Consider the following 17651-nt stretch of genomic DNA (forward strand, 5'->3'; position numbering starts at 1 on the left):
CTCCAGCCTTGGTAGGTCTGCTTAGATGTTGTTACCCTTCCACTAAGAGTATGCTTTAGCTGGTTGGGTCGAGAAGAGCTGGTTCACACATTATCACTTATCACATCATTCTGATCTTGTTCTTGTTGATCAAACACAGAATTCTTTATTTAATTATTTGAAACATGGTTACTATTTGAAAAGCTTTTAGCGAGTGCATTTCAAATATAATTCTGTGTTTGATCAAGAACAAGATAAGAATTATGTAAACAGAAATCAATAAAAAATCTTGAAGTTTTTTCCTTTTTGTTTGTCAGGAAAAAGCTCAATTTGTTCACATGAAGTGGGCGGAGCTTAAAACATATATTGGAACCAACCACTAGGGAGATTGATGCCTATTTAGAAGTACAACTTTCTGTTTATTGTTATTGTTTCTGTTGATGGGATAAACAAATAGTTGTTTAAATACTCTAAAGCCTGATTTATACTTCTCCATCTGCATAGGTGAGGAGACACGCAACGCTATTATGCGTCAGCGCAAGAGCTCTCCAACGGGCTCCCAGAGGATGACGGAGACATGCCAAAAATTTTAAAAATCCGTCGAAGGTTACAAAGACTGCAAGCTTGTGATTGGTCAGGAGTCCGCATCCTGTATAATCGTCACGAGCACCATTGTAGCTCTGTTGAAAAGTAAACAGATATTCAGCAGCAGACCCAGAACAGATTGAAGAATGCATCACAGAAAAAGTCCGAAAATATGAACTTTTATACACCCGTGAGTGAAGGAGTACAAAATGCGGAGGTAACATGGATGGAAACGACGGGAAATGTGGGTTTAGAAGTGGCGACTGCATGAAGAGGTGGAGGAGAACAAAGGACAAGTTTGTCCTTGTTATAAAGTCCCTGAAATATATAGATACATTAGTAAATACACTATCGGGGACCAGATACATGTTATGATGGTAAGATACCACAAAACAGTGCTACGAAATCTGTTGTCCTGGAGGGGAATTGTTTTGCAACGCTCCGTTGCCTGAACAGAAGTTCAAATGTGAGAACCTTTCCGAGGCTCCGTGTGCATCTCTCCATTGCGGAGCTCACGGATAAGTATAAATCAGGCTCGAATCTCACCCTGTAGAATGTTTTTATACCTCCAAAGCCAGCTTAAAAACCGTAGTTCAGGTTATATTCAGCTAAATATGCTCACATGTAATTATTCTCTTTCAAACTGAGACCCTGTAGGTAGCTTTGAGATACGTCCTCTCATGCTGGATTCCCCACCAAGTACACATCTGCTGAGCATGTCAACCTCTTGTCCCGAGTGACATTGATGGCTGTTGCTCTCTGACCTCCATGATGCAGCACAATCTAGCAGCAGTGCTACTACTCATCGCTCCACCACCTCATCTTCTGACTGGTTTTATACTTTGAGTGTTTTTGTGTTTGGATCTGTTGTTCGTCTCAGCATCTGCTTTCTCGTGATGACGTCAAGCTAAAAGTGGGAATTCATTTGTGTGAATCAAGTTAGCGGCGGTTTTCTTTGTTGCACAGAGCGCTGGTGCATGCATGTGTGTGTGTGTGTGTGTGTGTGTGTGTGTGTGTGTGTGTGTGTGTGTGTGTGTGTGTGTGTGTGTGTGTGTGTGTGTGTGTGTGTGTGTGTGTGTGTGTGTGTGTGTGTGTGTGTGTGTGTGTGCGTGTGTGTCAGAGGAAGTCAGACTTAAATCAAGTGTTTCACTAGAGGACTAAAACTTTTCTGTGTATTTCCCTTCTGTCCCACAAGTTTGTCTAACCTGTCTCTCTCTCTCTCTCTCTCTCTCTCTCTCTCTCTCTCTCACACACACACACACACACACACACACACACACACACACACAAATGTGTATTTACAGATCAGTATTGTACTGCATATTTTATATTATATGATCATAAAAATGATGAGAAAGTAAAAAGATAACTCTCCTAAGGCACCAAAGTAAGAAGAAGGGCAGAATTACAAAGTGGGTGAAGCTGAAGGAGAAGAAAACGACTCGTGTTCTGATGAAAAAAAAACGAAGGGCTGTAGAGATAATGAGAACAGAAAGAAATGGAAACGGAATGAAACTACAGATGGGCTGTGTCAGAAAGGAAAGGAAAATCATTAGGAAGGAGAGACAAATCTGGAAAAACAGGGTGGAAGGAAAGAAGAAAACCGAAGAATGGACACAGATTAAAAATGGATTTGGAATGAACGAATGGGAAAGGGAAGGAATAAAGGACTGAAATATGGATAGAAGAAGAAAAAGAAGAAGAATGGACATTTAGATAAAAAGAATGGGAGGGAGGCAAAGAATGAAAAGACGGAAGAAAATGTATAATTTCAAAAATAAGGATTAAACTCTGACCAAAAGACAAACGTGATCACTTATAAAAGGAGAGACAAATGAAGACCGAGGCTGACAATAAATAAGCTGATGGACAGAGACAGGAGAAGAGGGTAAGACCAGTCACGACTTTCTCTCCATCAGCTGCAGTGTGATTTAGCAGCACTCCCAGTTCACAATGACCCTAATGAATCTTTTATCACCTCTTATGGGACATTAGCACCAATGGGAAACAGCTGCCACACACATTTCGCTCAAACTGAAATAGTTATTGGTAGCTTCTTATTTTAATTTCTTCTTCTCTGTGTCTGACATAATTATATTCCTAATTCTGGCCACTTCCTGTCTCTATTTTTTGAGACCCTGAGCTTCCCACCCAACACTTGATACATGGCCCCATCCCTCCTCCCTTTGATGTGGTGCAGTTGTGCTGTCCCCTTGGCAGAAAAACGCCTCCAAATCATAATGTTTCTACCTCCATGTTTGACAGTTGGAACATTGTTCTTGGAGTCATAGGCAGCCTTCCTTCACCTCTAAACACAGCAAGGTGAGTTGATACCAAAGAGTTGTATTTTGGTCTCATCTGACCACAGCATTTTTCACTCAGTCCTCCTCTGAATCCTTTCGATGTTCATTGAAAAACCTCAGGCGGGCCCATATCGCTTTATTGAGAAGTTGGACCTTGGGGCACTGCAGGGTTTCAGTCCTGTTTTCATGGTGACTGTGGTCCCAGCTGCCTTTATATTATTGGCAAGTTCCTCCAGAGTTGTTCTGGGATGGTTAAAAACTGTTCTCATTGTCATTGAAACTCCACCAGGTGGGATGTTATGTGGAGCTTCAGAGGAAAATTGGCACCAATAATCACAACAACAACTTCCCACAGCTGCTTGGTCTTGTAGCTTATTCTAGCCTTGCGTAGGTTCACTTGTACCTGATAACCTTGGAAAGCTCTTTGTTCTTGACCTTGGTGCAACGTTTGGAATCTGGATTGACTGGGTACATCTACGGACAGGTGTCTTTTACACATGTAACCAGTTGGGAAGGCTCCCAATGTTGGTTTGTTACCTAATAGACACACATGGAAGCCGAATCTTGCTGAAATATCAAATATGTATTTAATTCATGAAAACATAAATAGATATTTTTTATGTAATCTGTTGGATTTTGTTATTATTTTCCTGTTTCTCACTATAAAAATCTATCAATGGAGTTAGAGAGTGACGATTGTTGTTTTAGGGGCAAAACTTCAACATTACTGTTTATGAAGGTATATTTTTTATATTTGATGCTGTTTCTCTTCTTTCCTCATGGTCAAATCCAGTCATCTTTGTGTTTATGTTTATGTTTATGTTTATGTATTTAGCAGACGCTTTTGTCCAAAGCAACTTACAAGTGATAATCAGCATGTTGCCCTTGAGCAGGGGTGGACTTGGATCAAAATTCAGCCCTGGAATTTTCTCTTCAGACCGGCCCACTACATTAGCCGCTGACACTTAGAAGTCGGCAAAATTTTCAGCGTCTCCTCTCTGTATACTACAAAGGATAGTCATATTCTGTTATAGTTAACAAATAAAGAATGTTAATTAACTGAAGGACTAAAATTGACAGCTAAATCAATCAATCAAGCAATTGGTTTGTATTCATTATAGTGTCAAATAACAACAGAGGTTGTGTCATGACTAAGGGTGGGGCAGGAAGACTAATGGGAAGAGCCCTGGTGCTACCTTTCAAGTTTTTAGTGTGTGACTGTAAAAATCTTGTAGTGTACACCCAGTGTTAGTTAAAAACAGACCCGGACAATAAAAACTAAATATCCTGATGAATGATCTAAATAAATAGCAGCATTAGACCTGAAACTTCTTTATTTAGCGGTGATTCAGTCATAAAGAAACCATCAATAGAGAACTGAAAGGAACATGGGATGCATCATTAAGTCTCTAATCTTCCCAAATTAAGTAGAATTTTATAGAACATTATAAATGTACCGTTCAACAGCCAACCTCTGGTAGAGTGGAAGCAGAGAGAAAGCAGGTCCTCAAACATGGATGGGGGGGAACACATGTCAAGAGGCCAAACTGTGAGGGACATGGGAAACATTAGTCTCCAATAATCCACAATTAAGTATGATTTCATAAAACATTTTAAACTTACCATTTGAAAAGAGACTCAACAGCCAAACTTTGGTACCATGGAAGCAGATAGAAAGCAGGTCTTCGAACAAGTCCACAATGAACAGAGAGAACGGCTCCTCAAATATATCAGATCAGCCTGAAATAGAGAAAAAGTGATGATTTAGTGTACACGATCACACAAAATTAAGGATTAATACCCATGCACAATAAATCTGTAAAGGATCATTAAAACAACACATAAGGAATTACAACATCTATAATGTGTGATGATAACTTTGTTAAATATTTCCCACCTTATCGGTGGAGCAGCTTTGTAAGCAGCTCACTCTTCTCTGCTAGTCTATCCATCACAGATTGCAGTTAGCGGCTAGGACCAGGCAGTACAACTCAGTGGGAGAAAAACTGTTTTTGGAAGAAATTTCCCAAAAGAAACTGTCCAAATGTTTTCCCTGAACATTACTTTACAGTGATTGGATTCACAAACCTGCCATATTATTCATTCCTATGTTGCTGAAAGTCCTTTCTACTGGTCAACATCACACATGTTTTGAATACACGTGTACATCTTTAAGGGAAATATCATTACAGTTGCCCTCAGTCACCCCTGCTTTCCACCGGAGCCGGAGGGAAAATATTGGGAATGGAGATGGAATGGATGGAAATATCTGCAGTTTTCTAACTGGATGGGGAGTTAAATAAAACATTTTACTTTTTCTGCTTCTTGTTAGCCTGTGATTATCAGATGTGTTGGGAGCAGGACACCTGCATTAAAAACATCACGGTCGTGCTTCCCCCCTCAAGTTTCTCCTTCTCCAGCCTCGGGTGGCAGGAGAAGGAGAAACTGTGACAGAAGGGAGAGTGACGGGCAGCGGGACAGTTCGACACTTCTCCTCCATGATGCAACAAATAATAAATCAGTTGGAGAGTCCTGCATTGCCTAGAATGAGTTCTGATGATAATCCACGGAGTTTGAACATTAAATCGCTCCACCACGTCCACGGAGGAGTTGTTAAAAACCAGGTAAAAGAACAGGGGGCTGTTACCACACATCTGCTTCATACAGCAGTGAAAACATGTGTCTGATCGCCATGCGTTAAGTAAAATAATAAGTTTTGATAGTAATCTGTGCAGAGCATTAAAAGGTTATTTTTTGATCTACCATGGGTGCTGTCGCGCTGCATTTGCGGCCGATGCGCCTCTCATAAGCGGCCGGTAGGAAGAGACAAGCAGTAGAGTATGTGAGAATGTGCTGCCCAGTAACACGCTGGCGCTGCTGGTCCAGTCCAATGGAAAGGGGGTCACTCACTGTTCAACGATGGGCTCTTTAGAATGTTGTGATGTCACATGAAACCAACCTTCGGCATACGTATATATTTAAACTTAATTAACCCAAATACCAACACTCACGGCCTTTTTGGCTCATATTACATGATGACAGCTATAGATATAAAGCATGTTCTACTTCTTATTGAACACATACGTTAAATTTTAAAATGTAACCTAGCCAGCCCCGTGCTAATGCTACTTACTGTAGTGTCGCCCCTTCTCCTGGCGCACCAGCAGCACCTGCTGGGGTGGTGACTAAGACCGGCCCAGGACCAAATAGGTCTGCCAACTGTGAACAGTTAGCAGCTCCCACCTCTAGAGACTTCAATCTTTTTTGCCGCAACTTTTCTGCTCCACCCAAACGTTTCTTCGGCTTCTCCATTTTTACATCAACAGTCCGAGGCACGGCACTGTCCAACCACTCCCGCCGACCAGCGATGAGGCCCCGCCCACCCTGGTTTGTGCTGCCTGTGATTGACAGCCCTGTCGCAGCGCCTTGAACCAGTCAGCCCATGACAATCAGAAACAGACCAATAACGAACGCAACGAGTGGATGAATGAATGAAATCATTAATAAATCTCAGACCGGCCCAGCGGCCGTCAGGCCACCGGGACGGCTCCCGGTGCTCCAGATAGTCAGTCCACCCCTGCCCTTGAGGCTAACAACAATAACAACAACTTGACATCAACCATGGAGAGTAGGGAACAAGGAGTGGACGGTAGAGAGGGGGAACGGGTGCAGGGAGGGTGCTAGTTTAGAAGATGCTCTCTGAAGAGCAGGGTCTTCAGGAGTTTCTTGAAAATTGAAAAGGAAGCCGCAGTTCTGGTAGTGCTTGGTAGGTCATTCCACATTTGTTAGGTAACACACCTCCTCAGTTTATCAGCTCCTCCGCTTTTGTTAGCTTTTCTGGCCGTTAGTTTATGATTGTTGGTTCATTTGTGTTTCCTTGCTTGGTAAAAACACAGTTTGGTGCCCTTTAATCTCTATCCAGGTCAATATTTGCATATTTTATATCATCAAATGATCAAATGGATTGCAATAGCAAAATCCCGCTTGGCCATGAAAATGAACACTTTTCATCAAGGTGTAAACAAAGAGAAGTGGCTCTTGTTCTGACCTATTTTCTATCTATATCTGTCTCTCTCCATGCAGGTAAAGGTGACCTGATTGGTTCAAACCTCTCCTTGGATAATAGAGTAATAAAGACCAATGCAGACGTGAAAGCCCTGACCTACTGTGACCTGCAGTGCATCAACCTGAAAGGCCTCTATGAGGTGTTGGACCTTTACCCTGAGTACTCTCATCACTTTGTCCAGGACATCCAGCAGGATCTCACATACAACCTGAGGGAAGGGCATGAGACACATGTAAGATCATTCGAATGTTTAGATTTCAAATGTACCCCAAATTTACTACTTCACTATTAACTTTACACACACTCTAAATTATACTTTCCAAGACGTTGGCCGGATATTTCAGTAACGAAATCGGATGATAATTGTCTGGGACTCCCGGATCTAAGCCTGTTTTCTTTAGAACAGGTCGCACTATTGCCTGTTTGCAAAATTAGGACACCACCCCCTCCCTAGTAGACATGTTATTAATACACAAACATCAAAAGCTTCACGTAAAAGGCGTAGTGGAAAAACGTCTCGTAGACAGGTGGTAGGTTTGATTTTATCGACAGCGCTCTTAAACTGAGACAGTGACACTTCCTCAAATGACTCCAACATGATGTGATATTCTACAGTAGAGAGAGCATATCCAGTACGCACAATCCCAGGCCTGATCCTGTCACTTTTGCTGATAAAATGTAGAGGTGTGACCAAGTCAGTGCTTTGCAAGTCACAAGTAAGTCACAAGTCTTTCCAGTCAAGTCTCGAGTCAAGTCCAACTGAAAAACAACCAAGCCCAAGTCGAGTCCAAAGTCTATGATGTGGAAGTCCAAGTCAAGTCCAGTCCTTAAATTAGAATTTTCAAGTCGTCTGTCCAACTTCAATTTAATGACGATAATAAATAAATTCCAGAAAAAAGCGTCTTAATCGTTTTCCCCGTCGCTCCTCGTTCTTTAATCATTTTCCCCGTTGCTCCTCGTTCTTTAATCGTTTTCCCCATCGCTCCTCGTTCTTCAATCGTTTTCCCCGTCGCTCCTCGTTCTTTAATCATTTTCCCCGTTGCTCCTCGTTCTTTAATCATTTTCCCCGTCGCTCATCGTTCTTCAATCGTTTTCCCCGTCGCTCCTCGTTCTTCAATCGTTTTCCCCGTCGCTCCTCGTTCTTTAATCGTTTTCCCAGTCGCTCCTCGTTCTTTAATTGTTTTCCTCGTTGCTCCTTGTTCTTTAATTGTTTTCCCCGTCGCTTCTCGTTCTTTAATCGTTTTCCCCCGTCGTTCCTCGTTCTGTAATCGTTTTCCTCGTTGCTCCTTGTTCTATAATCGTTTTCCCCCGTCGTTCCTCGTTCTTTAATCGTTTTCCCCGTCGCTCCTCGTTCTTTAATCGTTTTCCCCCGTCGCTCCTCGTTCTTTAATCGCTGTCCCCCGTCACTCCTCGTTCTTTAATTGTTTTCCCCGTCACTCCTCATTCTTCATTCGTTTCCCCCGTCGCTCCTCGTTCTGTAATCGTTTTCCTCGTTGCTCCTTGTTCTATAATCGTTTTCCCCCGTCGTTCCTCGTTCTTTAATCGTTTTCCCCGTCGCTCCTCGTTCTTTAATCGTTTTCCCCCGTCACTCCTCGTTCTTTAATTGTTTTCCCCGTCACTCCTCGTTCTTTAATTGTTTTCCCCGTCACTCCTCATTCTTCAATCGTTTCCCCCGTCGCTCCTCGTTCTTTAATCGTTTTCCCCCGTCGCTCCTCGTTCTTTAATCGCTGTCCCCAGTCGCTCCTCGTTCTTTAATCGCTGTCCCCCGTCGCTCCTCGTTCTTTAATCGCTGTCCCCCGTCGCTCCTCGTTCTTTAATTGTTTTCCCCGTCACTCCTCATTCTTTAATTGTTTTCCCCGTCACTCCTCATTCTTCAATCGTTTCCCCCGTCGCTCCTCGTTCTTTAATCGCTGTCCCCCGTCGCTCCTCGTTCTTTAATCGCTGTCCCCCGTCGCTCCTCGTTCTTTAATCATTTTCCCCGTCACTCCTCGTTCTTCAATCGTTTTCCCCCGTCGCTCCTCGTTCTTTAATCATTTTCCCCGTCACTCCTCGTTCTTCAATCGTTTTCCCCCGTCGCTCCTCGTTCTTTAATCATTTTCCCCGTCACTCCTCGTTCTTCAATCGTTTTCCCCCGTCGCTCCTCGTTCTTTAATCGCTGTCCCTCGTTGCTCCTCGTTCTTCAATCGTTTCCCCCGTCGCTCCTCGTTCTTTAATCGCTGTCCCCCGTCGCTCCTCGTTCTTTAATCGTTTTCCCCCGTCGCTCCCCGTTCTTTAATCGCTATCCCCGTCGCTCCTCGTTCTTTAAGCGCTTTCCCCGTCGCTCCTCGTTCTTTAATCGTTTTCCCCGTCACTCCTCGTTCTTTAATTGTTTTCCCCGTCGCTCCTCGTTCTTTAATCGCTGTCCCCCGTCACTCCTCATTCTTCAATCGTTTCCCCCATCACTCCTCGTTCTTTAATCGCTGTCCCCCGTCGCTCCTCGTTCTTTAAGCGCTTTCCCCGTCGCTCCTCGTTCTTTAATTGTTTTCCCCGTCGCTCCTCGTTCTTTAATCACTGTCCCCCGTCACTCCTCATTCTTCAATCATTTCCCCCATCACTCCTCGTTCTTTAATCGCTGTCCCCCGTCACTCCTCATTCTTCAATCGTTTCCCCCATCACTCCTCGTTCTTTAATCGCTGTCCCCCGTCGCTCCTCGTTCTTTAATCGTTTTCCCCCGTTGCTCCTCATTCTTTAATCGTTTTCCCCGTCGCTCCTCGTTCTTTAATCGTTTTCCCCCGTCGCTCCTCGTTCTATAATCGTTTTCCCCCGTCGCTCCTCGTTCTTTAATCGTTTTCCCCGTCGCTCCTCGTTCTTTAATCGTTTTCCCCCGTCGCTCCTCGTTCTTTAATCGTTTTCCCCGTCGCTCCTCGTTCTTTAATCGTTTTCCCCCGTCGCTCCTCATTCTTTAATCATTTTCCCCATTGCTCCTCATTCTTTAATCGTTTTCCCCGTCGCTCCTCGTTCTTTAATCGTTTTCCCCCGTCGCTCCTCGTTCTTTAATCGCTGTCCCCCGTCGCTCCTCGTTCTTCAATCGTTTCCCCCGTCGCTCCTCGTTCTTCAATCGTTTCCCCCGTCGCTCCTTGTTCTTTAATCGCTGTCCCCCGTCGCTCCTCGTTCTTTAATCGTTTTCCCCCGTCGCTCCTTGTTCTTTAATCGCTGTCCCCCGTCGCTCCTCGTTCTTTAATCGTTTTCCCCCGTCGCTCCTCGTTCTTCAATCGTTTTCCCCCGTCGCTCCTCGTTCTTTAATCGCTGTCCCCCGTCGCTCCTCGTTCTTCAATCGTTTCCCCCGTCGCTCCTCGTTCTTTAATCGCTGTCCCCCGTCACTCCTCGTTCTTCAATCGTTTTCCCCCGTCGCTCCTCGTTCTTCAATCGTTTCCCCCGTCGCTCCTCGTTCTTCAATCGTTTCCCCCGTCGCTCCTCGTTCTTTAATCGCTGTCCCCCGTCGCTCCTCGTTCTTTAATCGTTTTCCCCCGCCGCTCCCCGTTCTTTAATCGCTATCCCCCGTCGCTCCTCGTTCTTTAAGTGCTTTCCCCGTCGCTCCTTGTTCTTTAAGCGCTTTCCCCGTCGCTCCTCGTTCTTTAATCGTTTTCCCCGTCACTCCTCGTTCTTTAATCGTTTCCCCCATCACTCCTCGTTCTTTAATCGCTGTTCCCAGTCGCTCCTCGTTCTTTAATCGTTTTCCCCCGTTGCTCCTCGTTCTTTAATCGTTTTCCCCCGTTGCTCCTCGTTCTTTAATCGTTTTCCCCGTCGCTCCTCGTTCTTTAATCGTTTTCCCCCGTCGCTCCTCATTCTTTAATCATTTTCCCCATTGCTCCTCATTCTTTAATCGTTTTCCCCGTCGCTCCTCGTTCTTTAATCGTTTTCCCCCGTCGCTCCTCGTTCTTTAATCGCTGTCCCCCGTCGCTCCTCGTTCTTCAATCGTTTCCCCCGTCGCTCCTCGTTCTTCAATCGTTTCCCCCGTCGCTCCTTGTTCTTTAATCGCTGTCCCCCGTCGCTCCTCGTTCTTTAATCGTTTTCCCCCGTCGCTCCTTGTTCTTTAATCGCTGTCCCCCGTCGCTCCTCGTTCTTTAATCGTTTTCCCCCGTCGCTCCTCGTTCTTCAATCGTTTTCCCCCGTCGCTCCTCGTTCTTTAATCGCTGTCCCCCGTCGCTCCTCGTTCTTCAATCGTTTCCCCCGTCGCTCCTCGTTCTTTAATCGCTGTCCCCCGTCACTCCTCGTTCTTCAATCGTTTTCCCCCGTCGCTCCTCGTTCTTCAATCGTTTCCCCCGTCGCTCCTCGTTCTTCAATCGTTTCCCCCGTCGCTCCTCGTTCTTTAATCGCTGTCCCCCGTCGCTCCTCGTTCTTTAATCGTTTTCCCCCGCCGCTCCCCGTTCTTTAATCGCTATCCCCCGTCGCTCCTCGTTCTTTAAGTGCTTTCCCCGTCGCTCCTTGTTCTTTAAGCGCTTTCCCCGTCGCTCCTCGTTCTTTAATCGCTGTCCCCCGTCACTCCTCGTTCTTCAATCGTTTCCCCCGTCGCTCCTCGTTCTTCAATCGTTTCCCCCGTCGCTCCTCGTTCTTTAATCGCTGTCCCCCGTCGCTCCTCGTTCTTTAATCGTTTTCCCCCGCCGCTCCCCGTTCTTTAATCGCTATCCCCCGTCGCTCCTCGTTCTTTAAGTGCTTTCCCCGTCGCTCCTTGTTCTTTAAGCGCTTTCCCCGTCGCTCCTCGTTCTTTAATCGTTTTCCCCGTCACTCCTCGTTCTTTAATTGTTTTCCCCGTCGCTCCTCGTTCTTTAATCGCTGTCCCCCGTCACTCCTCATTCTTCAATCGTTTCCCCCATCACTCCTCGTTCTTTAATCGCTGTTCCCAGTCGCTCCTCGTTCTTTAATCGTTTCCCCCCGTTGCTCCTCGTTCTTTAATCGTTTTCCCCCGTTGCTCCTCGTTCTTTAATCGTTTTCCTCGTCGCTCCTCGTTCTTTAATCGTTTTCCCCGTCGCTCCTCGTTCTTTAATCGTTTTCCCTTGTCGCTCCTCGTTCTTTAATCGTTTTCCCCGTCGCTCCTCGTTCTTTAATCATTTTCCCCATTGCTCCTCATTCTTTAATCGTTTTCCCCCGTCGCTCCTCGTTCTTTAATCATTTTCCCCCGTCGCTCCTCGTTCTTTAATCATTTTCCCCCGTCGCTCCTCGTTCTTTAATCGTTTTCCCCGTCGCTCCTCGTTCTTTAATCGTTTTCCCCCGTCGCTCCTCGTTCTTTAATTGTTTTCCCCGTCACTCCTCGTTCTTTAATCGTTTTCCCCGTCGCTCCTCGTTCTTTAATCGCTGTCCCCCGTCGCTCCTCGTTCTTTAATTGTTTTCCCCGTCACTCCTCGTTCTTTAATCGTTTCCCCCGTCGCTCCTCGTTCTTTAATTGTTTTCCCCGTCACTCCTCGTTCTTTAATCGCTGTCCCCCGTCGCTCCTCGTTCTTTAATTGTTTTCCCCGTCACTCCTCGTTCTTTAAAGCTTCATTCATTTACTCAGACAAACAGAAAGTGCAACTGAAACTGAGTCTAAACAAAGTGCTGCTGCAGTTAGCAGTAGATCAAACCCAGAACGAAGAATGATTTATGATTTTTGTCCATGTCGTGTCACTTTTGTGCTAAAATATCAAATATGCTCAAGTCATCATCAAGTCAACAGACGCAAGTCGAATCAAGTCGCAAGTCATTGGCGTTCAAGTCCAAGTCAAGTCATAAGTCTTCATAGATTTCATCAAGTGTAGTCAGAAGTTATTAAAATAATGACACGATTCTGACTTGAGTCCAAGTCATGTGACTCGAGTCCACACCTCTGATAAAATGTGAGACAAACAGATCACTCGTTAGAGTTTTAGCTGATTCTACCTCCACCTGGGTATTTATAGCAGAGTTAATGACCTTAAATAAAACATGAGGATTAATTAGAGAGAGGGGAAACCAAGCCAGAGAAATAATCTTGCTCCGCTCTGATAACTGCTGACTGGAAGTTAACCAGAGAAGCTCGGAAGGTCTCTTTGGACATGGATGATCTGTCATTTTTCCATCGTCGTTCAGCAATCCTACATTCATGACACAACTGCTGTGTAGAGTCATGAAGCCAGGGAGCAGGTTTATCCTTTCTCTCGCGTGACTTAAGAGGAGCAATCTAATCTAGGATCATGTTGCAAGATGAATTTAAGGCAAGAACACAATCGTCAATAGTGTGTCACACTGTGTGTCCAGACTGGAAAATCTGCTTATAAGATCAAGTACAACATCAGGATTGAGATAACGTGAACAGTGCACAGGATTACTAGCATTAGAAACATTAACAGTAATATTCACATTATAGAAAAATGATCAGAAAAGCAACGTCACATATTATTAAAGACCTCAAGGTAAAACAAGGTGAAGGGTGTGGCCCATAGCATGAGTTGGAGGGTTAATATGCTGAATAAAGTCAAATGAGTCCAGTAGTGATAAAAAGTCCTTAACCATAGGTTTGGACTTACAACAAATATAAATATTAAATCACCCACAAGAAAGATTTTGTCACGGGAACGTGTGGCGGTTCGTAGTGTGGGTTTTTAACCCAAACAGATCCATTCCTTTATTGTTCTTAATCTTCTTAAACCCTGGCAGTTGTTTTTGTTCTCATTACAGAAACAAGGTTTAATGAAGCCTACTGTATGTATTACCCAGAGCAAAATGAGCAGTTACCATGGACATATTTTTTTTGGGGGGGGGACATGTCGTCCCCCCCCAACCCACCCCACCCCCCCACCTTTTCCACAGTCAAGTTTTGACCCCTGCACTTTTTACCATCCAAAAACAATATTACGCTATATTAAATTGACACTGGTTGAGCTCTAGGACCAAGCGGAAAACAACCGTTTGCGTTGAAACCTGTTTCCCATTAGAGCATACTGTAAAGATACCCCCCCCCCCTCCGTGTCCCCCCCACTTCTTAAGTGAAAATTACGTCCTTGCCAGTTACTAAACACTTACCAGACTCTCTGAATTATGACTCATAATAGAAGATTCATGTGTAGAGAGATGAGTTATAGGATAGGAAAATTGTTTAGGGGTTCGCAATAGAAACGTTTTGAGGACGCAAAAAATAACAAGAGGCAAAAAGTATTGAAAGAAGATGTGTGTACTCGATTTTATCACTGTGCAGACCTTTTACTATCAAATATAAAATTCAATCCGTACTGAAAAGTAAAAATGTCCGCTGTGGACATTTAATGTTAGTAAGTCAAGAATTGAGTTCTAGTTTGAAATACTGCTGAAGGGTGAGACTGGTTCTTCAAAATAAACAAAAAGGGGACAGTGTGTGTGTGTGTGTGTGTGTGTGTGTGTGTGTGTGTGTGTGTGTGTGTGTGTGTGTGTGTGTGTGTGTGTGTGTGTGTGTGTGTGTTTTAGAGGAGGAAATATGGTTGAAAATAGCTGGGTACCTGGAGAGGATCAGCACCTGTAATTACAGTCAGATGTTTCACTCATGCACAAATACTACTGGCACTTGTCTGCACACACACACACACACACACACACACATTAGGTGAGGCTAATGTGCATAGGGCCAGTCCAAATCTCAGGACTAAGTGCAGTTTAGATGACGATAGGTGGAAGCAGCTGAGAACAGATGATTGTCAGGGCTCAGACGTTGCCTTCTGACTATTCTTATGTTTTATGTAAACAACTTAATGCCATCAATATTTGAGAGAGAGAATGTTACTATCGCTCCATGATCAGTGCATGATTACACTCCTCAGCTCCAAGCTACACAACTGGACTGTGGAATTTTCCTCTGTAATTTAAAGCTGTGAAAATAAAGATGGCACGCTGATCGCTCCTTTCTTTTACTGTCTCCTTTCCTGGCTGTGTTCCAGATCAAGACCAGGCTGTCAACAGCAGCTGTAGAGACTCAGGTACCAAACCGCAGGCACTCTCACTGACTGATTGTTCACTGAGAAAGCCTTTCCTGGTTTTTTTACACACTAATTGAGAAAAAACACTTGTCTGATAACTTTACTGCATTCGCTAACACTCATCCATAACGCCATAAAAACATATCTGTTCAAAACTCAGATGAACTCTAAAGCACTTATTGCACAGACTTTGTTAATAACTAATAAAAACAGCTTTACCAGTTGGATACAACGGTAGAGCTGGCCTGTACGGGGTACAAAATGGGTCCAGACAGGAGCAAGTTCCCATCGACTCCCATCTTAAAAATGCCAAATAAACATGTTTACAGCTGTCAGAAAACAAATTTAGGTTTAATAGGTCAAGTTTACTGTCATGACAACTGAAGGGGGGTGCATATTTTGTAACTTATCTGCTTAGATGTAATTAAAGGGAGCAGCAGTAGCTCAGGTGGTTGAAGAAGAAAAAGAAGAAAATATCATTTCTATAGCGCCTCTGAAGATAAAAATCACGAGGTGCTTCACAAAAACCAAAAATGTAAAAATATAAAAAAGAATTTAGAAAATGGTTAAAAATATATTTTAAATGAGCAAAAAATAGACAATTGTGATAAAAAAAATGTTAAGAAAGAGAGAGAGTGAATAGGAAAGAGGGAAATCAGTGGATCCTGAGGAAGGTGGAATAAGTGGTGAGAGCAGAATAAAGAGAGAGTGGTGAAGAAGGTCATACAAAAGCCAGCTTGAACAAGTGAGTCTTCAGCTGTTTTTTAAAGGAGACCACTGAGTCCACTGATTTCAGGCTCAGGGGGAGAGAGTTCCAGAGTCTGGGGGCCACAGCAGCAGATGATCTGTCACCTTTGGTCTTTAGCCTGGTGCTGCACAACCAGTAGGCTTTGATCACTGGACCTCAGGGACCTGCTGGGGGTGTAGGGACTAAGAAGATCACCAATGTAAGATGGTGCTTGTCCATGTAAGGCCCTATAGACCAGAACCAGGATCTTGAAATGAACCCTGAAGTTGACTGGCAGCCAATGAAGCTGAAGGAGAAGCGGGATGATGTGGGTGTGTTTGGAGGACTTGGTCAGAAGCCGAGCACAGGCATTCTGAACCACCTGTAGACGGTTCAGGGAGGTTCTGCTCAGACACGTGAAAAGAGAGTTGCAGTAGTCTAAGCGTGAGGAGATGAAGGTGTGGATAACTGTCTCAAGTTCAGAGAGGGACAGAATGGGACTCAGCTTAGCAATGTTCCTGAGATGGAAGAAGGAAGAGCGAACAAGAGAACTGACATGAGAATGCAGGGTGAGAGCTGGGTCAAAGGTCATGCCAAGATTCCTGACGGAAGGTTTGGTGTGAGAAGCAAGCTGACCAAGAGAGTCTCTGACTTTGGGAACCAGCTTGTCTGGGGCACAGATGAGGATCTCAGTCTTATCTTCATTCAGCTGAAGAAAGCTCCGAGCCATCCAGGTTTTAATAGTCTAAGTAGGAGTGTAATAGCTGCAGCTTAGACATCTTCTGTGATGTAACGGAGATGTACAGTTGGATGTCATCTGCATAAAGATGGTAGGATATTCCTTTGAAGGAGCTCAGGATGTGCTGAAGAGGAAGCAGATAGAGGAGGAAGAGCAGAGGCCCCAGCACAGAACCTTGTGGGACACCATGGGTAAGAGACCTAAACTTAGAGACGGCCAAAGAAAAGGAGCGCTCAGAAAGATAAGAGGAGAACCACTCCAGAGCAGTTCCTGATAGGCCTATCCAGTCTCTCAGCCTCTCCAGTAGCAGGTGATGGTCAACAGTGTCAAAGGCTGCAGTCAGGTCCAGCAGGACTAGAACAGAACAGTCCCCTGCATCACTGTGAGTCAGAAGGTCATTAGAGACTAAGAAGAGCTGTTTCAGTAGAATGAGCTCTACAAAAACCTGACCGGAAGCTATCATAGATGTTATGTTCATCAAGAGCAGCTGTGAGTTGTTTAGCCACAACCTTTTCCAAGATCTTGGAGATGAACGGAAGTTTAGAGATGGGTCTGAAGCTGCTATGGAGAGAGGGGTCGAGACTCGGTTTTTTAAGAAGCGGGTGGATTACAGCGTTCTTAAAGTAAGCAGGGACCTGACCAGAAACCAGAGAAGCATTAAATATAGAGAGCACGCTGGGACCGATGGACTGAAAAGTACGTTTAAACAAAGATGAGGGTAAGATGTGGAGGGGGCATGCAGAGGTCTTCATAGAGTTAACTAGTTTGGTTAACTCAGGCAAAGAAACAGGAGCAAAGCTATCTAGGATGATGGGCCTTGTAGAGCGGGTTGCCTCGTGATTGGAGGGTCATGGGCTCGATTCCAGCTCCCGCCAGGGGTATTCTGCTGTTGCGTCCTTGGGCAAGACACTTCACCCAACTTGCCTGTGTTGGTGGTGGTCAGATGGGCCGACGGCGCAAAATGGCAGCCTCGCCTCTGTCAGACCGCCCCAGGGCGGCTGTGGCTACAAAGTAGCTTACCATCACTAGCAGTATGTGAATGTGAGAGTGTATGAAAGCGTCTTTGAGTGTTCTAAACAAGCGCTATATAAGTTCGATGATTATGATATTATTATTATTATTATTATTGTTATTATTATTAATAATAAATAATTAGGGAGCATGCCTGTCTATTTGATATGCAGGTATCAGATGAGTCGTCAGCGCTAGCAGCTAGCCTCCTGTTAGCTCTAGGGAAGGCCTCAGCCTCTGCCTCGCATTAAAAGAGTTACAGCCTACAATGTAGAGGGTAGCAGAGTCACATAACCGCAGTTTT

General features: G+C 44.6%; 1 protein-coding gene across 2 annotated transcripts in view; it reads left to right on the top strand.

The window, feature by feature from the left end:
* kcnh8 (potassium voltage-gated channel, subfamily H (eag-related), member 8) overlaps positions 1–17651 on the top strand; it is a 129853-nt gene that overhangs the window by 100341 nt on the left and 11861 nt on the right. For both annotated transcript variants that reach the window (XM_015955810.3, XM_070541460.1), the window contains exons 11-12: positions 6951–7165; positions 14832–14870. In XM_015955810.3, coding sequence (XP_015811296.1) covers positions 6951–7165; positions 14832–14870 — 254 coding nt within the window. The remainder of the gene's footprint in view (positions 1–6950; positions 7166–14831; positions 14871–17651) is intronic.

This window comes from Nothobranchius furzeri, chromosome 11 (assembly GCF_043380555.1).
Source record: "Nothobranchius furzeri strain GRZ-AD chromosome 11, NfurGRZ-RIMD1, whole genome shotgun sequence".
Lineage (NCBI taxonomy): Eukaryota > Metazoa > Chordata > Actinopteri > Cyprinodontiformes > Nothobranchiidae > Nothobranchius > Nothobranchius furzeri.